The sequence below is a fragment of the Megalops cyprinoides genome, chromosome 5 (genome assembly GCF_013368585.1).
Source record: "Megalops cyprinoides isolate fMegCyp1 chromosome 5, fMegCyp1.pri, whole genome shotgun sequence".
NCBI lineage: Eukaryota > Metazoa > Chordata > Actinopteri > Elopiformes > Megalopidae > Megalops > Megalops cyprinoides.
In genome coordinates this window covers 21,484,477-21,509,161 of record NC_050587.1, presented here as the reverse complement: position 1 = coordinate 21,509,161, position 24,685 = coordinate 21,484,477, and the positions used below count along the sequence as shown (strand labels likewise).

Sequence of the window (24,685 nt, the reverse complement as noted above, 5' to 3'; positions counted from 1 at the left end):
TACATAATCCATAATTCAGTAAACAACAACTGTCAGTCACTCTATGAAATGAACACACTGACAGACTTTCTGATTATTTCTGTTTTATTGATTTTCAAATGCAACTATATAAACATAGTACAAAGACATAAAATCAAAAATCTTTGCATCAGTGCAAAGGCCCAGAGCAACAGTACAAGGCACAGTTTACCACCAGCATTATTCCCATGGTTTGCAAATTTGTTTTATTTTTCCCTTCTGTCTCTCTGGTCCTTTTAATTAGGACAAATATATATATTTTTTAAAACAACGATCAAACATACAACATTCAAACAAACCAAACAAGTGTAGGAATATTCCTACCATAAGGTTTTGAATTCAACATTGCTTACTGAAGTCAAAAAATGCTGAATGAAGGCCATGATGAATCTTAATAAGGACTAGACACTGAAACACTCCCATTTAGTATCAGTATTTTGTATGGGCACCATAATAATACAACTGTTATGTTAGTCTCAGTTGACATGCATCCTTTCATTTAAACTTTGGGTGATACAAATCACTCTTGAGGTGCATAGGCGGACTTTGGCACACAAATGGCCAACAAAAACGAAACAGAGAAAAAGGCTCATGAAGGGTTTTGGTTCACATTCAAAAGGAGTCGGTTGATGCATCCTTCACTCCCATTCAAAGTGCTCAACAATCTGAAAAAGCAAAATTAGTTTATCAGCTCCCTGTCTCGTTGTCAACAGAACAGAACACAGACAGGTGCATGTGAATGATCACTAAAACAAAGGCAACACTGAATGAAAAAATATTCACCCAACTACGATCTTACCATAAATCCCATGGTATCAGCAGATGAAGTTATGAACTAAGTATTCTGACCAGCTCAAATGCAGAGGACAGTATCACTTTTTCTAATACTGTAAAACTGCCAGTAGGTACAAGTTTTGTCCAGCCCCCTTCCGTGTGCAAGATCACTATCACACAGCAGAATAAATCTGTACCTTAGAACAGGGTTGAGGTCCTGCCCACCCTGCTGCGATTGGCTAATACTTTGTGTCCCTGCAGCTGCTTCCCTCACATGACTGCAGTTTGATCAGTCTTTGGTTCATGGTCTGCAGGAGGGCAGGGTCAACCTTCTTGACAATGTTCTCCAGCTGATGAGGGTCAGAGGTCAAGTTGTAGACCTCCACAAAGGACTGAAAGAGAAAGTAAAAAAGGTGCAAGATAAAACTGGCAGCAAATATTTTTGCCGTAACCAAATAATTTTTATAATGTACACTTCCAAATTAAGTAGCACATTCTGTCAGCCTGTACTGCCTTTACAGAAAAGTGATTACTAACATAGTTATGTTCTGGTGTCCATTGAACAATGCAATAAAAAAAACAAAGCAGGCTCCAAAAACTTGTCTCAACATCGTAAACTGGAGGTGGCTATAGCAACAGATCTCATTTGGTCAGCAGCACTCTCTATCCAGTGAGCACACTGCTGCGCAGTGGTGCATATTTCACTGATACACTACAGTACAGGCTTACATAAGCCCTATTCACGCATGCAGAGTTCTGTTGATAATTCTCAACACTGAGGAAAAAGTCTGGAGGGCTCACCTCACTGTCAGCAAACTCACAGTACTGCATATTGTAGCCAGTCAGGGTGCGGACGCAGGCATAAGTGTTGTTGAAGGCATCTTCACACACACAGTCTGGAAAGCATTGCTGCAGTGACCCATGGGAGAGAGAGAAAGAGGAAAAATAGAGAGTCATTCCAGTGTGAAACACCGTCAGCAAATGAGAGGGAAAAAATGAGAGAGAAACAATCTCCTGTCATAATTTACTCACTGTAGATATATCTCACACTAGAAGTTTGATAAAAATATACACATTCTGGTATGGAAAGCTCTCTGAGCTGGTAAAGTGTTGCATGGCAGGCACTATACAATACAGCTATTAAACACAACCCAGGATCAAATAGTGTCGCTATTAAATGCTAATATTTGCCCAGAAAAGGTGGATAAGATTCTGCAGAGCTGTGTTCTTGCAGTTCCAAAACTTCCTGTATTTTGCACACATGGGTTATACGTCACTCAGGCCAATACTTACATTTAAGGTGACAGCATTTAAAATTCATGTAACAGGCGATGCTAATTTAATTTGAAACATGTTGAAAAACACCTATTAGCACTCCTTGTGCTAAACTGTGATGAAGGCAGTCAGTTTGAGCCACTACATGTGGGTGGAAGACCCTGTAACTTTTTCTGTGGTTTATTTGAATATCTGCCTATGGAGTATGCACACATTATTTAAAAATCTACATCCTACCCAGAAAAGTAGATGAAGAGGCTTGACTTTACTTTGACATTGAATTTCTTACAACAAACTTTCATCCTTCTCTTTTCAGTTCATGTGTCTTGAACAGCTGGGGGTTTTGATGCCTAACTCACTTTGTTGAACTCCGGAGTGTTTTAGATCCCCCCTTTGTATTTGACACAGAGAATTCAAATTCATTGCGAATTTCTACTCTATCTGCAGTCAATTAGTAATACCTACTCATGTCAGAAAGGAACAATGGCTGACGTTCGGCCAATGGGGAAATCTGAATCTGATTTAGAGTCTGCCAAAGGGACAGGACAGAAATAATACAGAAAGAAGCAGAGATTTTTACTCCACACTACAGCTGTGAGTAGAGATACTGTGGTGCAGAACAAGACTTGGCCAGCAATCTTGACACATATGGGCACATAATGGGCACAAAGGAAACACAGAAGTGGGGGTAAATGGGAGAAGGCTGGGGGCGCTGCACTCACAGACAGGCCTGGGCCCAGTTTAGGGCAGGCAGGATCAGGGGCGGAGTGGCCTTCTCCCGTATACTCAACCAGGAAGTAGGGACGAGAGGTGCCATTACGCAAAGATGGGGCCTGTGGGGGACAAAAGGAAGGGACAATCCAGGGGACAGCAATATCTCACTGCACGCACATTAACGTAGTCTTAGACACACACGTGCATGCATACACTCACGTACACAGAGGCTAGCATGATTTAACAGTCTCACTGCAGGCCAGCCCAGGGTTCTTCTTCCCTGCCTGCACATCCTATGCTGAATGCTCACCATCTGTGGCAGGAAGGATTGTCCGTCCATGTTCACCTCGGACAGGTTGACTCCAGCGATGTCCAGGAAGGTGGGACCCAGGTCTATGTTCAGCACTGGGGCCTGAGAGAGAGACAGATGAAGAAAAAGAAAGAGAGAAAGATGAGGGGGGGGGACAGACAGACAAACAGACAACTGCTCATCAACTGGCCTTTTAACTCAGTAAAAAGTCGATAGAGTAGTACCTGCTCACTAGAGGCCCAAGGGCCAAGAGAAGATAACAAGATGGCAGTTATCAGCAACGTGCTGCACTTTTTGTTACCTTTATTACAATTGGAAATTTTTTAAAGCTATTTGAAGATGTTGCACATACCACGAAAAGTACAGCAGCAAAAACAAACACACAGCTAACTCCCACTCAGCCATGTTGCCACAACAAGCGTTCAATCTTTTTGATAGGGATCTAGGGTGATGTCAGGGACCAGATCTTTAAAAACAGGTGCTTCACGGGTTTGTGTCTAAGCTAATGGCTACTGGTCCTAGTCCATAGTTGCTGGTGCTATGGCCCTCAGTGGATAAGTGACAAAATGCGCCATTGGCAGGGTCCCAGCAGCAGTGGTCTTGGGGCCCAGACTCTTACCTGCAGGGTCTGGTTGGGCTTGATTCCAGGGCCGCGCACCATGAGGGGCACGCGGATATCAAACTCGTACAGCTGCCTCTTGTCAATGGGTAGGGAAAACTGGCCTGCAGAGAGGGAGGGGTATTAACACTGCTCTTAAAACACTGATGAAATGATTCAGATTAAAATACCAGAGAGCAATAGGTCTCCTAAGGCCAAACGGAAAATAAATTATGACCATAACCACCAGTTATGCTTAAAAGGCACCTCAGGCTGTTCTTTGAGGTAGTTGTCCTCGATTAACATCCTGGATCTAACTAGAGCTTGGAATGAATTTCTAGTATTTTGGAAATTTGACAAAAATTTTTAATAAATCCAAATAAAGAGCTGAGCTGGGCAGTACAGCCCAAGTGCAATGCCACTTATGAAAGGCCAAAAAAACGCTTGGATCTGTGCAACCAAACACCTCCCCTGGGTTTTAGTTTCTCACAGAACAACAATGAGGCCTTAAAGATGATCAATGCATGGTCTGAGTAACGAGAGGGGATGCCTGTATGTCCATGGAGTGATGCTGGAGTAGACGAAAGCTTCAAGCCAAGCAAACAGAAGGGCATGCGCAGTGATGGCAGTTCCCACCTCACACAGAGACCCATAAACCTGAACACAGCGACACCACCCACTGAGTTTAACAGCTGACAGCATAAATCAATTGTAACTTCTTTGATGAATGTGCTGTTCCTAACTTTTCCAATAGCAGGAATCAACACCAAAAAGCCTCCTCCTTTTACTGATTAGTCAAACAATCAAGTTAAAATTAGACTAAAGCTACCTTGCTATCTCTGCAAGAGACAGAAAGCAGCAATGTGGAAGGGACTGCCACCCACTTGAACTGAAAATCTATATATAATATATAATAAAAATAAAATAGCATCCCCATAAATATATATGATTATGCTTTCACTTGTTCAAGACAGCCATCTAAACATGCGTTGAGGGTTCATATTGATAATGTGGAAATAGACTTGTTCTGAGGTTAAGTGTCCCTTTAACAATGATAAGAAGGACCCACCTGTGTGGTAGCCATGGTCAGAAGTGTAGAAGATATAAGTGTTGTCCAGCTCTTTCAGATCCTCTAACTTCTTCACCACCTTCTCCACTAGGTCATCCACTGACAGGAGAGTCTGCCATCTATTGACCAGGTCAATGAACTGCAGTCAGCTAACTGATTTAGCATCTGGCTATGCTCACTTCTCACAAAATCATGACATTACATTATTGGCATTTACCCAGAGTGACTTACATCAATTACAGCTTTTTACAATGTATACAGCTGAATATTTACCGAGGCAATTGTAGGTTAAGTACCTGGCCCAAAGGTACAACAACAGCACCCCCGTGGGGAATCGAACCCGTAACCTTTTTGGTTACAAGTCCTACTCCTTAACCACTATGCTACACTGCTGCCCTCCCTTCAAAACACTATTTGTTACACTGGATTGACTGAATTGATCATTAAAACAAAAATGATTACAGTATCATGTCACACAAATGGCATTCCTGAAATAAATATACACACATTAAAATGATAAAGAACATATTTGTGTCACTGAATGCGAAAAGGAAGAGAAAGTTTAATTTGCTTTATATATTAATGAGTAAAACTGGTATCACTATGCATAATGTAAAATACACAGAACGCATAACACGTAAACAGATATATACAGACATATTTTATATATAAAATCATTTTACTGAAGTAAGAATATCTCATCTTCAGAAAAAATGTTATCCATCAACCTGTTCTTAACTGCTTTCTTAAAACTTGATTTGACAGAGAGATGGATTGAATAGTGCTGGGCAGTTTGTTCCAAATAATGATTTCCATTACGCACAGCCTTGTGGCCTAACAGGACTGCTATAGCAAACTCCAGGTCTATATACAGATTCAGTACACTGCTCTCCACAAGGTCAGCCTTCTCAGAAATCACCACTCCTTCACCCATCCCGCCAGTGACTGCCCTCTTTTTAAAAAAGTTTTTCCTGCCTTACCTCCTCCGAAAAGCATTGTCCAGGAAGTCTATGGAGCTGTTGGACATGGGGTTGAGGGGCTGTCGCAGCAACCAGTGCTTGTCCTATAAACAGAAATATTTTACAAAAGTCCTTTGCATTAATGCTTCCTCTCCACTAGGTGGAAGCAAAGATAGAGGGGAAAGAAAATGAAAAAGAAGAAAAAGAAGAAGAAATGAGTCCCCAACTCATTTCAGTGCCATGACTTGTGTCCATAAGCCATGCTTAACTACAACTGGATGAGAGCCAAGTTAAAAAAAAAAAAGTTATTTCCACTTATCGAGCTGACTGCACCGCAAGATAATGGAAGGAAACAAAGGCTTTTCTTTGGAAGGACCCATGGACCACAACCAAAAAACTAAGATGCTGACCAACTGCACCACAGATATGAATAACATTGGAGAGGATGGCTGCACTCTCACCAATCTCTTTAATTGTCTTTAGTTTCACTGTTTTTTTTTTAATCATCATTGACACACTGATGCAATGGTTAATGTGTAAAGGACTGATAATAAACACCTTTCGCGCCAATTCAAAGATGCATGACTTCCTCTTTTTTTGTAATCTTTTTACTCTCTGACTCTCTCGTATTGCAGTCAGGGTTTAACCCTCTGAAATACATGCAAACTCAGCCTCACAGCGTCCCACTGTCCTCAAGAGCATTACCTTTCCAGGTTTGTTGAAACTGCCGTCACGGGGGGCCTTCATGTTGATGAAGGAATTCTCATACTGGGGTGCGGCTGTCCAAGGCGAGTGAGGGGCAGGAGGGGACAGCATCATAAAAAACGGGTGCTGGGGGCTTCGCTCATCCAAGAAACTAAGAGATTTGTTCACCTGCGGAGGGAGGGAGGGCAGTTACCTTCATTTTAGATCACATTTAGCATTTGGACATGGGCAGACGCTAGCAGCAATAAACCAACATAGACGGCCTGACCAAGTAAGGTTGTGTCTTCTGTACAGGAGACTCCTACAGTCCTGACTGGGGGGAATGATAAGATTAGGTACATAAGATTTTCTCATGAGCTGTAGGTGATTAACCAAAAAATGTGGAGCGTACATTGAACAGCCCCGGTGAAAAAAGGTTATTGCCATAATTCCTTGCCAACCAGAATGACCGTATGTGAACTGCCCAACTGCGTAAACTGATCCTTCCTTACGGCAGAAGCAAGAGCTGACAGAGCAGGTTTGAGCGGAACAGGTTCTTTCTGCCAAGCAAGATTCACTCACCAGTCAACCCTTTCCCTGGACAGCCACATTCCTATACATCTCATAATTCTCTTAGTCAGTAACTGACCGCAGTGAACATGTGATCAACTGCACAAACAGACTAACTGATCACATCAAGTCATTAAGTGTGTGTGGGAGAAGACAAGGAAGAAGAAAAAAACATCTCAGAAACTAGAGTCTCTCCATGAACGAAGTCTACCAACTAGAGGCCTGGATTTTAATATTGTGGAAAACTTTTCAGTGACTACTAGCTCCAAATAACAGCTGCTCTTAGCAATGCGTTACCTATAGTCAGAACTGTACAGCAACAGCCACTTGGGGGATTGTCCCAACTATTATCCTGCTTCAAGGAGATATCACCCATGCCTTTTTCTAAAGAATAATACAACATCTACCTGAGGTCACAAACCAGAGGCCCTCATGCTCAAGAATACCACCTCTCCATGCTCAGAGTAACGTGTAACTCCAATCCCAGGGGTTTGGGTGGGGGAGGAGTCACAATGCCCAAAGCAAATGTTGGCCTTGAGGTAATATGGGTGCCACAACAGCAACAGCAGAGCCTCATTGGTGCTGGGGGGCTAGGGTAGGGGAGTAGAGAGTCAGACTCACAATGAGGTCAGTGAGGTAGTCCTTTTCGTAGCTGTCCCCATGTTTGTCCTCTTTGCCGTTCACCGAGAGGGTGTAGTTGTAGTACTGTGAATTTCCCACCTGCAGAGCAGACACGACACAGATATCATTACGGCCTACGAGCTGAGAGAGGATCAACATAATGAGTCACCTGCTGTGGGAAAAAGGCGTAATGCACAAGCCGGAACTTGCTGATGGTGTGGGTGAGGGGGTGCGGGCAATGTGTGTGTGTGTGTGGGGAGGGTTTATGGGTCCTGGTCCCATGGTAGATTCTCATCCATAGCAAGAAGCACAGGGTGACTCACATACAGGCTCCATGGTTGTACCTCTGGAAACTAAATTCTGCAGGCTTAATCGTTATCAAAGGAAATGTGTCATTCTGTTGCATTCAGAGAATATAAGGTGAGATACTAGTGTGGCATAGTCTATATCCTCCCTATGAAATCTGTAGCTTGCTTACCTTGTTTGGTATGATACTGACTGGTACAAGGTCTGCTCACCATGCAACAAATGCATTCAGCATTTTTCAGTCCCTGAATAACACACTATGATACCATATTCTCACAGAGGCTGAGCAGCAACATGCCAGTACAATTTACCCTGTGGGTCTACAGGTGCATTTTCATGTATGTGTTTAAATAAAGATAGGGTCTGTGTGCTTTGCATTCAGACTCAGACAATGTCAAGCCTCCTAATTACAGATAACCACTAAAGAAAAAAATGTGTTGGGAGTGAGCGAGTGAGTGAGTGGGTGATTGAGTGAGTGTGAGTCAGTCAGACTCACCAGCGCGTGCCACTGGTCCCAGCCCGGAGGGACATGGCCCACATCTCCAGCCTCTTTTCTTCCGTACTAAGAAGAACAAGAAGAGGGAAAATCAGGGGTGAGCAAGTGTGATAGAGAGGCAGAAAGGGAGAGAAACAGGGAGGAAGAAAGGGAGAGAGAGTGAGAGAGAGAAGCAGTGAGGGAGAGAAAGAGGGAGGAAGAGAAGGAGTGAGGCAGAATGAGAGCACTTCTGTTCATGCAGAATGTTCAGTGGTCAGTGAAGTACTTTTAAAAAAATGTCCAGTGTTCTAACAGTCAAACAGAAACTTGGACAGAGGCACTAATCTAAAGAGTGGGAGTGTTCGATGCACAACTTTATGCAGATCATCAGCAACATGGCCTGCAAACAATCCGCAATGGTTCTCAAATTTTACTCTCGGTTAAACTCATGTGTTACTTGACAAACAGTTAGTAGAGTTCAGACATGACCAAAAAGAATGGAAGAAAAACTGTGTTTGCACTGAAAGACAGCAACACTTACAGTTCAGAAAAAGTAACAAGTTAACCGCATTATTGTTTAAATAAACACACTAAATACACTCCTCTTTTAAAACTGCTCTGACCTGCTAACTGAATACACCCTTGAGGTGAACATTATATTTTAGGCCGTGTAAATTGCAGGGAAGCTGGACACACCTGGTTGAGGTACTTCCCCCCATAGAAAGTCTGGTAGAGCTGTTTGCTGAGGTAGACAGGGAAGGCCAGGGCTTCCGGGCCCTTCTGCCAGGCAGGGCTGCTACAGTTGCCCGCCAGGGAGTTGTTGCGAACCTCATGGTTGTGGGGGTACTTCCCCGTGAGGATGCTGCTGCGACTGGGGCAGCACAAGGGGGTTACTGTGTACTGTGGGAGAGAGATGGAGACAGGGGCGTGTGGGTCTCTTCACTCACAATGGTCTCTCCAGGACATTGTCACAATGCAACTGTGAGAAATGCACTATTATAAAAACTGCAGTTAGACTGACTGATGGACTGCTAGGATGGACTGGCTGGATTGATGGATTCATGGACAGGGGGATCATTGGATTAGTTGGTTAACCTCCGATTCCTCTGGACAACTGGCATAACCCACCCATCCTCAAACACATGCGCACAAAGTGAAAAGCAACTTGTCCACAGAAGCAAATACCTGAACATCGACATGAGGAATGATTTGCAAAATGCCCAACACTGCTGAGAGTGAACACACAAAATGGCAGAACTGGGATCCACAATACAAGTCAGGAAGGAGGCACTCAGATATACCAATATATTAATATACTGATTCAACAATCTGGAAGTTTCTGGTAGCCAGAACTTGGCATTCCATCTGCTCTTTGCAGATGGAATGCCAAGTCTGTCCCTGTTTTAGAAGAAGTGACATTGATGCACATAACTACAAATGTACTCACGGCATTGGAGAAGTAGACACCTGCATCACCAATCAGGGCTTTGGCCTTCTTCACAGGAGTCTAAAGCAGTGAACAAGAAAGGAGAAGTTGTCAATGAAGAGACAAAGGCCATATGTCACCCAGTTACCGAACGAAACGAAAGAGGCTTCAGCGGTTCCCCGCAGCCCCTACACCTCGGCTCAGTGGCCCGTTTCCATTTCAGGAGTTTCTGGAAGAGCATCACGCATCACTAGCTTAAGTAGCGCTGTTTAACGCAAACTAAACGGCGCTGAACATCCCGCCCCGACCCACTATCACTTAACACATACTGAAAGAAAAGTTCAGACAATAACAATTCGTTCAACTCTCAAAATGAACTACTGTGAAGTTGACATGTTCACGCCATCAGTTTGATTAGATATTTAAATGACTCATTTTTTAACACCCTTTCACCCCCTTCTCTGACGTATGTTTGTTTCACAGCGCCTGACGACTAGCCAAGGCGCAGGGCCCGTGTGATGGTGTAACAACATTTAACAAGTTTGAACCAAGCATTAATCTGTAGCTACACTGTAGCTACGTTGTTTTGAAATAGGAAATAATTTATATTATAAAATATATTAAAGTAGTTGTTTATGTAGCCTGTCTTACAGCTGTATATATTCAGACACGTGTCCTACGCACAGTAATATGTTTGTTCTTCGCCTTGGGGGGGACAGGAGGGGGACGTGATTAAACCGCTTGAATTTATCACACTTTTGAGAATGAGACTGGACTGCGTCTGCTTCAACAAAACAAGCACCATAAATTTTGTGCATGGCTTGACGGCACATAAGTAGAAGAGGACGACTGTAAGCTACTAGTAAAAATGAAACCACTACAAGCGAGTGACCATCATAAATAACTCTGAAACTGGCGTTTACCAATCAATTCAAAGTAGCTTGCCAATAACTACACGGCCAGATGGCACTTTTAAGACCAGAGTTGATATTGCGCCTGTGCCCTTTTCCTTAAGTGTGTTCAAAGCTATACTGATAGGTAACAGATAATAGATCTCACCATTCCTCCGAGAAGCACATCCTGGTCGTCGGTTAGAATTAATACGATGTTGCTCGGTTTTGCACATTCTGTACACCTGATCACACAGTTGAACAGCAGGAACAACACCGCGACGCTCCGATGTCCTGCCTTTGGTCTTCCTCTCGCCTCCGCTCCGGCCATTGGCAACTACCGGCCCTCTATGTCGCCTATGCTAGTTAATCCGTCTTGCAGAGAGCGTTTGTACATAGGAAAATACCTTGAAGAGGGGCAGAAAACAGCAAAAGTCACGGATATCTGTTCAAAGGGGAGGTCTGACAAAGATTGAGGAAGTGCAAAACAGTTGCTAATGGTCATATGACTCGCTATTTTCCTTGGAGTGGGACTTTAACCTGACCACAGAATCGTGTATATGTTAACGTTAGATAGTTCTAAACCTAAAAAAAGAAACATATAGTTAACACTTATTTAGCTCGCTAGTCAGTTATTGCACGAGAACTTCTCTAATGCTACTTCAGATATTATATGCCAGAATTTAATGACACTCGTATTGCCACATTCTAGTTATTTATCGACATTACGACCGATTTTACATTCGCTATAATTTAAGCGTGAACCTTCATTGAATTGAGAGTCATATGACCTAACTCTTGCTGATGGACGCTGGCTAACTAGCTATTTTGTCTCGTTGTAATGGTTACAAAAGTATTCCAGCAACCAATCAAATCAGCTAGATTTAGAGACCGTATAACAGACTACATTTTGCTCTTAAACCCTTGTTCCGTCCTTGTAAGACTGCATTAAAAAGTTAATTTTTTAAACCTATATCTTAAGGCAGCTTTAGATGAATACGTAACATATCTAGAGAAATATGTCATAACCGCAAGATTAACTCGTTTTGATTAAGCGTTGTGGCGAGCTAGATATAGCTTTTATGTGCTGTTCTGTGGTGGTGTTAGCAGCCATAGCTATGTTTTATGGAAACGTCAAGTTCATTTCATTGAATTGTGATCAGCCTAACTATACGAGCTAACTTAACAAGCTTGACAAATAAGTTAATTAGCTACAGTATGTAAGCATAACTAGGTAACTTTAGCGAAGTCTATTTCGAAATGTAGCTACCGATGGGTTTCGCTAGCTAGCGTGAGTCTATTTGGCCAACCGCAGAACCACAAGATAGAAAACTGTTACAATCTTCTGCAGTGGATTTAGGCTGGTTGTTAGCTATATTAATTTAAAACCACGGCAATTTTACGGACCTGTGTTAACGATCGTTTTCTACTTAAAATAAAAGCATTGACATTAGCTAGCTAGCAGCGCTGGCATGCGATATTTCCGGTTTCCCAGTCGGGTCTGTTTTGAGTGACTCAGGTCAGGTGACGCGGCTAGCAGGCAGCTGCAGCGCGCGGTTAACAAAATTTTCAGCCACCTTTGCACATTTGTAGGAGTTGACATTCGTTGAACTCAAAGTCTTGGTTGAGTAGCAGTTAGTGAGGTGCATTCGATGTTTGGTCTTACAGTTTAGTCGCTAATTTTTCAAAAGCATAAATCTGGCCAACGACTGAGAACAATTTCCTGAGCAATTCCCCATGGTTCCCCTAAAACGTAGGAAGACAGACTCGGGGTCAGTGAGCGGCGATGATAATAAAGTCATCAAGTTCCCCAATGTCGTCATTTTTCTTCTGGAGAGAAAGATGGGATCGAGCCGTAAAGCTTTCCTCACAAGGCTTGGCAGGAGAAAGGGATTTCGTATTGAGGAATCTTACAGGTGGGGAAGACAAATCGAACGATATTGAAAAGGCATCATATTATGGAAAGGATGTATGCTAAAAGAATTAATCATACCTTTATGCATTCTAAATTATTTTTTTTTACCCAATTCCTACAGAAATTAGCCTAAAAATGTTGGCTTTTGCTAGCTTTTCAAATAAATACACTACCCTCAGAGAAGTTTAATGCATCGGGAAAGCTGTCTTTCCCTGTGTTGTCAGTGTTCGGTTCGATTGTTTTTCTCAGCGTGGCCAGACATTTTGCTATAAGCCCTGTCTTCTCACTTTGCTTATTGGCATGTGGATGTAATTGATGGCACCGTTGCTCTTGTCTACACCAACACCATGCTTACCACCTGTCCGCTCTGCCTTGTGATGCAGCCAGGCTGTCACTCATGTTGTGTCTGAGAACAACTCTGGGAGGGAGATGCGGGCCTGGCTGGAGTCTCAGGCACCAGCAGGAAGCACTGAGGTCCCAGTCCACCTGCTGGACATCAGCTGGTTCACAGAAAGCATGCGGGCAGGCCGTCCCGTGGATATCCAGGACAGGCACCGGCTGCAGGTGAGGGAGTGTGCAGCTGACCGGCACCGCACCGCGCGATGGCGTGTAATGTGCAGCCATGGCAATGACCCGCTCAGTAAGGTCATGTTTGTGGTGCTCTTATAAGCTGACTGCCACCTCTCTACTGCCTGATGGTTCCCTCTAAATCCATTGACTCACGTTTTTAATTTTCGTCGTCTGTCCTTTCATGGTGGTGTGGTGTTTTGATGGATACCCTGTCTGTCACATCTTCTTTTACTGCACGGTAACATGTCAGGTGTACCTGCTGTCAGTAAAGTGTGTATTGTAGTGAATGGCATTATTTCATGAGCGTTCACAACATTAAATTTAAACAAGTTCTCAAGCCTGACATCATCAGAGTTGCCTCTGTTCTCCTTTGTTAATGGTGTGATCTTTATGTTGCTGATGCAGGGCTGACATTTTTGCATGCTTGCCAGGTGACTCATGAACCTGGCCCCGAAGCGGTAATGATAACACTCAGTGGTTATGCTTGTCAGAGAAGAACACCTTTACAGCATCACAACACAGCACTCACAGTAAGTCTTTGCCTCAAGGTTCTGGTTACATTTTTATTACTGCTGTAGATCTGCATTCTAACGTGGTGGTCCAACACAGATGTTCTGCATATGGACCAGGTGCTCAGCTCTCATTGAAGGTTCCCTCTTTTCCATTGTTGGACCCATGAGAGGTCTGATTTGCTGGCTTCTTAAAGGGGTCTAGTCAGAAGCAGTACATCCATACATAGCATAGCAACACAGATAACAGTGGGACCTCCTGTTGCCAAGCAGAACCTTCTAGACAGGAAAGCACACTGAATGAAGACATGCATAAGTTGAATGCCTGGTCATGATGTAGAATATTTGTGGTCCACAGATGTTGTGTTGTATGATATCTATGGTTCCAGTACACCCTGCCTGCCACAACATGTGCTGTTTATCTGACCATTTTAAAATGCTTTAAGTGTTCTAGTCCTCCTTCCCAAAGAGGATGCATAATGATGCTGTCTAGATGCTTACCACAGCAATGATCTCACCATTAGTGTCTCTTGCATCAGGAGGCCCTCCTCGTACTGGCCGAGAATGCAGAGTTCTGTGAAGATGAAGGGCGGAACATAGCTTTCAAGAGGGCGGCGTCTGTGCTGAAGGCCCTCCCCCAGGCTGTGTGCAGGATGGGAGACCTACAGGGCTTGCCATGTCTCGGGGAGCATTCACAAAGGGTCATTAAGGCATGTCAACGCCGCTCAAGAGCTCTCTGGTTAGCTTTTGGGAATGTGCTGTTAGTTTTTTGAGAGTGTAGTGCCAAGTTCCAGAGAGATGTCAAGGTTTTGGGAATGCCTGTGTGCTGTGCCCCAGAAGCACTATGACTGTCACTCATTCTTTTGCACTCGCTCTTGGTGCAGGAGATCTTGGAGGATGGAAAATCGAGGGAGGTGGAGACGACACTGCAGTCAGAGCAGTATCAGGCAATGAAGGTACACCTGGGGGGGGGGGGGGGTTGCAAATCTGCGTCTGCTTTTCTCTCTCAGGTGTCTTGACCATATCAGCTGACTCCCCATTTGTGGTCGGAAAACCCTCTGCCTCTCAGTCTTTGACAGGCATTTTCGGGGTGGGGGTGAAGACTGCTGACCGCTGGTTCCGAGAGGGGTTGCGGCAACCTTCAGATGTTGCAAAGTCTGGGCAAAGGCTTAATCATGCTCAACAAGCAGGTATTGCTCCCACCTGGCGCAATCGTCAACATCGCTGAACCTGAGAACAAATAACAGTAAAGCAGCTCTGAATAATTTATGGAAGACAGACTCTGCAGTCACACCTATCTGTTAACACCTTTAAATGAATACCTTTGATAGAAAACTGCAGGCAGTGAGTGGCCTCAGCTCACCGCGTCCTACTTTCAGGGCCTATGTTCAGGTCACCTCTTTTGCAGAGTGATGGGTTAGAGAGAGAAGATACAAACCTAGAAGAGCAAGACCTGCTTGAAAATTGTTTAATTTGCATAACACTAACCCCATCTGACATTGTATCTTGAAAACATTCACACATAGCATAGCATCCAGGTGATTCTAGAAGCAAAAGAATGTGTTCGTTCAAAATACTGCCAATTTGATTCCATTCTGTATTGCCTGTCCCTGACCTGCAAGCATTTGCCTGCTGACCATGGCTTTTAGGGAGTAGAAACATTTAATAACTCACATTTCTACTGGGGCCATCCTCTCTTTTAAGTTCAGTATGGTGATTAATGGTGTGTAACCACTGGGGGACGGACCCCGCATGGATTTCACCCCCCTGTGTGCGAATGCAGCTAATGAGAAACTTTGAAGATTAGGTTTATTAACCCTAGCTATCACTGCCGCTGCTACACATCATTACTCTGTCATATTCTGATTTGCTTCAATAATAATCCTATTACGTCTGCTTCTAATATTGTGCTTTATTTGTTAGGCACTGCCACTGCTCGAGCCCCTCGATGACTGTGATGCAGGTGGCATCTTTAAGTCTCTGGAGTTCTAAAGGCACAGAAAAAGGGTGTAATTTACCCAAGCAAATAATGAATTCAGTTATGGCCCGAGGTGGATGAATCAGGGATGATCTTTCCCAGGTGGAACGAAGCAGCACTGTGCTCTTTAAAAAGCAAGGGAATTTTAATAACTTTTGGTGTTCAATTTTTTAGGGGAATATTTCATGTTTTTTTTTTTCTTACTTTTATGGTTCCTCCTGGCTCTGTGTTTCAGTGTGATTGTGTCTCTCCTGTGGTCTGCCTCTTGCCATTGTCTCTCTCTCTTTCACTTTATTTTGAAGTGGAATGTTTTAAAGGGTCTGGTGCCTGAAACAGCTGATAAACCTGCTCTACCAAACTAATGCCAAATAACTTTTGTCACACAGCTAGAATACTTGCTAGACCTGGGGCCTGCATCCCAAACGTCCTTACTTGCATCCTTTTCTCAATTCCTACATCCTCGCGTCCAATGTGACCCTGAAATATATAAGTGGCATCACCTTTAAGGATGGTTCCAGTTCCATAGGAAACATATGAAGGAATCAAGAGATTTCCTCGATTGTCTCCTCTTGCAGAGGAAGCATTGCTTTATCTTCATGCAGAAGAGTTTTTCAAAGATTTGTGACATAAACCCTCACATAAGTGTCATGTTCCATACATATTTACTGTTGTGATAACATAAACAGTTACTACAGAAATATAAATAACATGTAGATAGTGTATAAGTGGCTAGATTACTATGACAAGTCACAAATAAATGGCTGAATGAAAATAAAGTGCAAATAAATTTATTTGGACAGTAGTTGTAGACATCATATTGATTTTTTACTCTGAATAGTTTATATAAAGGTAACATAATATTTCAAATTTGCCTTTGCCTTCAAAACTATAAATTGGCTTTTGTTCCAAATTTTTCCATCATTTTTTGGACAAAATAGTTTGCTTGAAAGAGTCCATTTACCATACATACGACTACATCTGCCCTGAGGAGCAACAGGATTCTTTCTAAATGACATAGAAAATTGACAAAGTTGAATCCAATGGGGATATTCCATTTCCCTCACTGTGCTAGGTTATCCCTTACTGTATTTATTTTTGCCTTGTATCTTTATGGGCATTACTGAGGCCTTACCTCTAAGCTATTGGGATGCACCCAGTGTGGAGGGTCCTATTTGGCAGTTGCTGGAAATGTCTCATCCTCCTGGATCACCCCCCTAAAAAGATGGGTGCCCCCCAGTGGTGGACCTTGCACAGTTACATTTCCTCAAGCATGTCTGTTGACAACATCAGCCATGGAATATTTGAGAAATGCACGTTTTGTAATATGGTGAAGATTGTTTGCTACTTGTTTTCTACGTCTGTTGAAGTTAGATTTAATTACAAGGATAAATTGCACTGGTGATGGCATTGGGTGTAAGTTTTAACATGACTGCTGTGGTAAAGGAAAGGGCATTGTGCACAAATAAATTTCATCTTTGGATAAGCAAAGCTGGCTGTCCTCTAATCTTACAAGGCCAAGCAGGAGAAAATCCCATTCTTGTTTTATGGTTGTGGATTGTCTGGTTGGTGAATATACAGCAGGGCACTGCACCTTACTTGGCTGGTTAATACAAGGGCTTTAAGAAATTAATCTCTCCTCTCTCTTGCAGGCCTGCAGTATTACAATGACCTTAACACACCTGTCACCAAGGCAGAAGCTGACGTCATTAGTCGGATTGTGGAGGGGGCGGTCCAAGAGGTGTTGCCAGGGGCAGAGATAACTCTTACTGGGGGGTTCAGAAGGTGCGTATAGTTTTGCAAAAAGTAACAAAAAAATATATCATGTTTATGTTTGTATTTTTGTATTTTCTATATAATTTTAAGTTCTCACAGTACAAAGAGGTGTATTTGGAGCTTGAGACTCCAGGGCAGTGAGGATGTCCTAATGGCCTCAGCCTCTCTGTCTCACTCACAATTGGCCTGTGCAGGGGGAAACAGACTGGACACGATGTGGACTTCCTCATCACTCACCCCGAGGAGGGCAGAGAGGAGGGCCTGCTGACCAAAGTCGTCAGCTTGCTGGAAACGCGGGTAAGACAGCATCTTAAAGCTGTCCGGCACAAACCTGAGGAGCTGATGGCAACTTAATAGCTCATGGCCAACCCCTCTGCCAACAGGGCTTGCTGCTGTACCAGAAAACCACCAGGAATTCTTACCTGGAGACCAAGGAGGGACCTGCCTGCCCCCCAAGTAACATGGACCGTTTTGAGAGGTGTTTCTCCATTTTCAGACTGGAGAGGCCCGGGCACAGCAGCACCCAGGGAGAATCTCCCCAGGCCGCCTGTGAGGAGAGGGCCCGAGGAGAGGGCTCTGCTCTGGAGCAGCTTGCAGGAGAGCACCTGGACTGGAAGGCCGTGAGAGTGGATCTGGTCGTCACACCTGTTAGTCAGTTCGCCTTCGCTCTGCTAGGCTGGACCGGGTCACAGGTACAGTGTTCAGACAACAGACAAAAACTTTAGATAATCTGTCACTACATTCATAAATGCCACATCTCAACATCTCTGGATAAAAATAAAGGTAAAACTATTTTGATTTCAGTGCTTCTGTTTTCAGTTTATATGCTGAAATAAGACTGCAGTGTAGTCTGCATCTACTGAACCCCCGATGTTCTGTGAACACCCAGTATTGATAGTCACAGATCCAGCTATAGTGATATCTAACTCGTAGTTCCATGTGGTGCTTGGCATTGACTTTTGTGTCATGTGAATAGCTTGTTAAGATTTGCACAGTATGCATCAGTTCAGTCTGTGTCTGTATAGATTGGTAATGAAGAGTTTTAAAAAGATATCTTACCCAGGTTTGTGGACCTGATTTAAATAAAATAAAATGATAAACAAAATAAAAATTTTGAGACAATATGCATTTACAAAGGACAATAATGATGTCAGAACATTTTTTCAGCATAATTACTGTTGGACTACTGAGTGGGAAATATCAGAAAGGGGTTGACATTGAGAACGAACTTGGTCAGCGTGCTGTGGGAACGGGGAAGTGGCTAGAGAAGGACTGCAGGGTAGGGCATCTGATTCGTGACAACTGCGCTCTGATTGGTTGTGATGGATCGGTGTTGGTCCGCCCTTACAACTGGCTCTGACTGCCCCGCCTAGACTGCCAGCCAGGCATAACAGACCTGCTGGGCGGTCAGATGTTAATTGCTTAATTAATGGCGAAATGCTGTGGGCTTAGGTTAATTAGCAAACTCCGTTCCGTTGGCCAGTTCGGGCACAGCGTGTCTCCCTCTGTTTTCCTACTCCACCTGTCCCCCTGTTCCCTCTCAGGCTCCTCTCAGCCTTCTCTCTGTCCTGCGGCTCTTTTGTCATCCCTCTGTGTCCCTCTGTCTTTCCTCCCCAGCTCTCCATCGTCTCTCTCTGTTTCACTCCCTCTCTCTGCTCCCCTCTTCCTCTTCAGTTTCTTCACAATGTTTTTCCCCTCCTGATGTGTCTGCTCTATTCTTTTTCTCTCTTCTTTTATCACTCTTTCATGAGAGAACTTGAGTCTCTTAGACTTTGGACACTTAACACACTGAGCATCAGTAATGTAGTCTATCTGTCTCTCTGTCTCTGTCTGTCTGTCTCTCTCTCTCTCTCTCTCTCTCTCTGTCTTTCTGTCCCTCGCTCTGTTTCTGTGCAGCTGTTTGAGAGGGAGCTGCGACGCTGGGCTGGGCAGGAGAAGAGCATGTCTCTGAGTAGCCATGCTCTATTTGACAATAAACGGGTAAGACCTGACACTTGACAAACATGCGCATGCATGCACATGTGTATACACACAGATACTCATGCACAGAAAAATACACAAATATTCCCAGATGCACGCACACACTTCACACTTGCAGGTACACAAACACAGTTAGACATGCACACATACATTCACACACAGACCATCAGCACACACACAAGCACAAACATACATGCACACAAACGCATGCAAGGAGACACGTGCAACCTTGTTTGCCTGACACGCTGTCTAAACTTATCTAAACCACCATCTAAACCTCCCCCTCTCTCTGCCTCTCCATGTCCGGGCCACAGAAGCAGTACCTGCGTGCGAGCTCAGAGGAGGAGATCTTTGCCCACCTGGGGCTGGCGTATATCCCGCCGTGCGAGAGGAACGCCTGACACCCCCCTGCTGCTCTGCTCAGCATCCCCACAGCAACCAGGAACATCCAGTGATCCTTAATGCACGAAGACACGCCCTCCAGGGTCACCTACTGAATACTGACGAATCAATAATTCATTAATCAAGTACCCAGACCAAGGGTACGTCAGCGCAGCCCCCATGTAGGAACTGAACCTGCAACCTTTGGGTTATATGCCCAACTCAACCACTACACTACAGTTAGACTCCGCAAACCCGCATGTACTGTAACACCTTCCTCAAGCTTGTTTGCAGTGTGAATGTCACCCGAGGTTATGAACAGGAAGACGTGTTCTGTTTCTGGAGCACCTGTTTTCCAGGTTTTGATTAATTGATAACTTCTGGTAATTGATGTCTGGACAGCTTGAGCAAACCCTCTGTGCCTCATGGCTATAAATATCCCTCCTGTATAATGAAGCAATCTGTGCTGTGCAGAGGGGACAGCTCTACCTTAAAGATTCAGAGTATTCTGACTGCAGAGGAAATTGGAGTCATTTTATGGACCATAGTAAAATTATTACACGCTTAATGGTTCTGTATATCAGATATATAGAGGAGACTGGAAGGTGTCAGGATTTTTTTGAAACTCGTGACTCAATATCAACTGTGTGCCTAAAGCATGTTACATTCATGTAATTTTTTATGCTGTCAATTTTACTGGTGCCTGTTACTGATATTAATATTCATTTATAGATATTAAAAATTCAGCACTGACAAAAACATTTGTGTTTTCTCCCATGATCTTTGTACAGATATGGCTACATTTGGATTAATTTTGAAGATACCAGGAATGTACCAATGAGGTGATCACACATATAACCTCTTTGTGTGCTGGGTTAAGTCATGTGCTTTTCCTCCCTCAGCCACAGTTCTCTTTATTTGCTGAGCAAACTTCCTTTCCATTCATAAAGCTGAATGTGTTACGAAACTTTTTAGGTTCAGCACTTTGCTCAAAGAGACAATGGCAGTGTGATGGACATGAACTTGCAACCCCGTGCTCAGCAGTCCGGTTCCTTAACTCCTGCGCCGTACTACTGCCGCCGTCTTAAATGCACAGTCAGCCGCTGTCGGCTCCGCCTGGTCTTGTGCCCTGAGCGTCCCCTCTCTTCTGCGGCTGGGGGCCAGTGGCGCTAATGACGGACTGACCCCAGGCCGCGCCGCTCACGGTGCCGGAAGGCAGGGGCTAAATGAGGTCTGCTTTCATTTATGACGTGCCGAGGACTCCCCTGGGTTGGAGAAGAAGGAAGGAAAAGAGAGGAACAGCCAAAGAGAGGGAGGCGGGGGGGATGAATGCAGATATGCGGATATGGGGGGCTGGGGACAGCAATAAATATTTCATCTGCCCCTCTTTGTGCCCTCGGCCTGCACCCTGTAATATTGGTGGTGCCGGAGACCCAGAGACGGAGCCCTCAGCCCAACATCCCCGACGCGGTCGCCGCTTCCCTCCCCCTCCCCCAGCTTCCTCTCTCCTGACTCTGATTGCTGTCAGGCCAGCCTTGCTAAGGCCTCCAGCCAGCAGTTTCAGCATTTTACTGCTGCATTTAACCTCCCATATTAGGCAGAGACACTTGAGGGAGAGGCAGATTTTTATTGACCACCTTAATTCTGCCCTCAGCACTTACACAGTTAGGTATGGAGTAGGGTGAGAGGGGATTGGTCCTTGATTGTTGCATAATAGATCTCTGAGAAAAATGCCAGCAGCATCAGATTTTCTTGAGAACAGGAGTTTTTTGCCAGGAAACTCTTCAACCAAACTAAAGTTTGTGAGTTTCAGTCCAAGCTTAGAGGTTTTGGCTGCATTTTTTGCCCTCAAATACAAAACATTTGTTGCTAACTCAGTCTGCCTTCTGCTGTTTTGACTTGAAATAATATGACTGCAAACTTTTGTTACAGGTGCAGTCTTAAAACAGTAATTGAAGGTTTGATGCCAAAGGACTTTGATCAGATCATCCACCCAGGCGCAGATATCACCCTCGGCTGTGGCTTTAATCAAGTGTAGGTCCCGAACGTGCTGACACCAAGAAGAGCCGCCCTGTTTGCAGAACACAGCGAATCACGTGCCTCCACGCTGCATCCTGTGAGCGTCGAGGGGCGAAGCCTCCGTTCTGTCTTCACCACGACTCGCTGTCACACCTAAAACAGCTTCCCCAGCCCCCCAAGTTTCCCCTGCTTTTCAGAAGGTTAAAGTGGTGAGGCTGTTTTTGTCACACCCTCCATGGGGAGAGAAAGGGGGGGGGGGGCGGAGAGGAGATGACAAGGCCATCGCTTCCTGTACAGAATCCCCGCGGACGGCTGACGGTCCTTTAGGATTGTGGGCTGGGAGCTCACAGATCCTCTGGGGATGCCCTGTCTGCCTCTCTCAGCGTTTCTGCGAGTGGTAATGTACAGCACATGCGAGAGAGAGAGAGAGAGAGAGAGAGAGAGGCAGATGCAGACAGGGTCTCCAGGGATGCCCCTCAAAGCTAGGTCATATTCACGGCAGATCATCGCAAATTTTTTCAAGATACAGCTGAATTATTTGGTAGGCATCATTTTGGAGGTGTGTTTTTCTTTGACAGCACAGAGAGTCAAACATAGTGGCCATCTATGGTTTGGAGACTAATGCTAAGCCACTGAAGGACACATACTCGATGTAGTGCAGCGTGGATTGTCACATTGCACAGGGAAGACAGAGCAGACACACTGACACACTGTGGATACATGCATATTGTGCTGTCAGGCTGGGTGCCTTCACTAACTGTTGATTCTTTATGTTGAGTGTGGAAGTGTTGTGGGTTTGTGATGCCCAGAAGTGTTGACAGTTTGTGGTTCTAGAAGCATGACCACACAGATACGACACATCACAACTGAAACAGGAATGGAAAGTTTTATTCTTCTTTGTCTCTGAGCAACGTCATCATATCTTGGTAAAAGTGTTCAGCACCTCTTACCACATTCTTTCCACACAAATAAAGAGGAAATGCACAAACATATTGCCATTTTTCATTGGCTAAAATAATCACAGGCAGACCAATGGGGCTTACCTTTCCTGGAAAGGGCTGGGCTGTTATAATGGGGAGATGAGCAAGCCATGGGAGGACGAAGGTAATAGATGCATGAAAGGAACAACAAGCTATCTGTCATGACGGATCGAGTCACACGGAGGTGAGGTAGCGTAGCTGACAACGTGCGTGCTCTGAACCAGAAAAGACACCTCTCCAAAACACTGATTTGCCCCCCCACCAGGATGGCGGATCTGTTCGTCTTTGTAGAGGAGGTGAGAGGGGAAGAGGACATTGTGCCCATGGGGAGTTCTCCGCGCGTGGGAGGGCTGCTTCTCCCTCGCTTTTTGCGATGCCACCTGAGTGGGGAGGACAACCTTTACAGCAGCTGACAAGCAGGGGTGGGGGTGGGGACGAGGGGGTGTCCCACAGGAGGACCCCGTTCCAAACAACGGCGGAGAAAACATTCCCATCAGGCCACCCAGTTGGCAATCGGTGACACGCTGAATACAATCAACATCATCGCCTCTGTAATCATCGGAGAGACAGAGGCCGCGGGGTGTCACAGCTGACTCTGTACGGGTGAATTGATCAGGATCCCCCCCCCCCAACGTTGTCTGATGCTCCCAAAAGTGTTACATGAACAAAAAAAACAATGTTTTGACCACAAAGAGAGGCCAGAGAAAGGCCACCAATGAGGCAGAATCACGTTTCCTTTTTTGTTTATTAAACACTTGGGAACGTCAAACAGCATGTGGGTGCTCATTACTCTCTCACGCATTGTGCCTTAGTGCCCAGAAAGCCCAAACTGTGTAGCTCTCCACTGAGTGTGCGAAGGCACCATTATCCTGTATGTCTGACCCCCCCCCATCTACACTTAAGGGCCAGAAGACCTTTAACATTACCCTTTTTCATTAAGGATCAAAGATGGATTAGCTCCCAAATGTCTGACCAGCTTTCATTTGCAATTATGCACTAAGGTTCTTTGCCAAGCAGGAAGCCCTCACTTAAAAATGTCTGTCCATCAGCTGATCTATTCCTCACTGGGGAAATCTGAGTTTGCCTTGATCCATGACTTTGTGGAGCAGAGTCTGGGTCTGTCAATCTGGCGTCCCATTGGTAATTAAACATAGAGTTACCATTCAGACTCTCTCCTCATAAAGTCTACCAACTGTAAAGAAAAAAAAACATTGTTTTTGTTGCTGTTGTTGTGTCACAGGAACTCAAGAGCAGTTCAGTGTAGCTTGGTAGCATGTTATTGTTACATCCTTTACATAGAAAGCAATGCACTGATCATATTTTTCTGTCCTTTGGGTACAATAGATGCACTTTATGTTTGATTTGTTTTTTTTTCTCTCTTTATAAAGCCCTCAAACCCCAGCTCTTGGTGTTACCTCATGTTCCTAAGGGGCCTCTGTGGCTTCATTGCTGGGAACGTCTTTGACGCTGTTCTGTTGCAGCTTGTTATGGGTTGCTGTATCAACACACACATGAAAAAAGATATTCATTCGGAGCGACATGCATTAAATATGAGTATATATGAGTTTATCCTCATATGAAAGGGATGTACCCACAAGTTAGAAAAATTCACTCACTATAATTTTAAGCCCCCTATGAACTTGTTGTGCATCTGCTGGTTGTGATCGCGCAAGCAATCGTGCTGTGTTTACGTCAAGTCAATGCAAAATTTAAAACCCTGTTAATTTTTTATCTCAATTTGCCAGCTAATTTAATTTATGAACTGCTTTGAATTGGTCTAAAATTCCTGTGATCCCTTTGAATTAAATACATTAATACAAAGTTAATGCGAGTGTTACAGGCATTGCAGACTCATTTGAAGTACTCCTTTTCTTAAAGTTTTCGGTAGGCG

At 44.3% G+C, this 24,685-nt stretch overlaps 2 protein-coding genes across 2 annotated transcripts; one reads left to right on the top strand and one right to left on the bottom strand.

Annotated features, from left to right (window-relative positions):
- Positions 1 to 318: 318 nt before the first annotated feature.
- On the bottom strand, positions 319 to 12,202 carry gnsb (glucosamine (N-acetyl)-6-sulfatase (Sanfilippo disease IIID), b). Its single transcript, XM_036529176.1, has 15 exons — positions 12,097 to 12,202; positions 10,859 to 11,096; positions 9,821 to 9,880; positions 9,070 to 9,273; positions 8,395 to 8,460; positions 7,593 to 7,691; positions 6,423 to 6,590; positions 5,739 to 5,821; positions 4,759 to 4,877; positions 3,711 to 3,814; positions 3,092 to 3,193; positions 2,790 to 2,900; positions 1,594 to 1,701; positions 990 to 1,184; positions 319 to 683 (listed from the first exon to the last, which is right to left on the bottom strand). Exons 2-14 carry the CDS (start codon positions 11,018 to 11,020, stop codon positions 1,032 to 1,034), a joined length of 1,539 nt encoding a protein of 512 aa, XP_036385069.1. The 5' UTR covers positions 11,021 to 11,096; positions 12,097 to 12,202; the 3' UTR covers positions 319 to 683; positions 990 to 1,031.
- Positions 12,203 to 12,334: 132 nt separating this feature from the next.
- Positions 12,335 to 20,491, top strand: polm (polymerase (DNA directed), mu). Its single transcript, XM_036529177.1, has 11 exons — positions 12,335 to 12,605; positions 12,988 to 13,168; positions 13,606 to 13,704; positions 14,223 to 14,393; positions 14,568 to 14,639; positions 14,753 to 14,873; positions 17,311 to 17,443; positions 17,629 to 17,731; positions 17,818 to 18,126; positions 19,331 to 19,414; positions 19,729 to 20,491. The coding sequence occupies exons 1-11, from the start codon at positions 12,427 to 12,429 to the stop codon at positions 19,813 to 19,815; spliced, it is 1,539 nt and encodes a 512-aa protein (XP_036385070.1). The 5' UTR covers positions 12,335 to 12,426; the 3' UTR covers positions 19,816 to 20,491.
- The last annotated feature ends 4,194 nt before the right edge of the window (positions 20,492 to 24,685 follow it).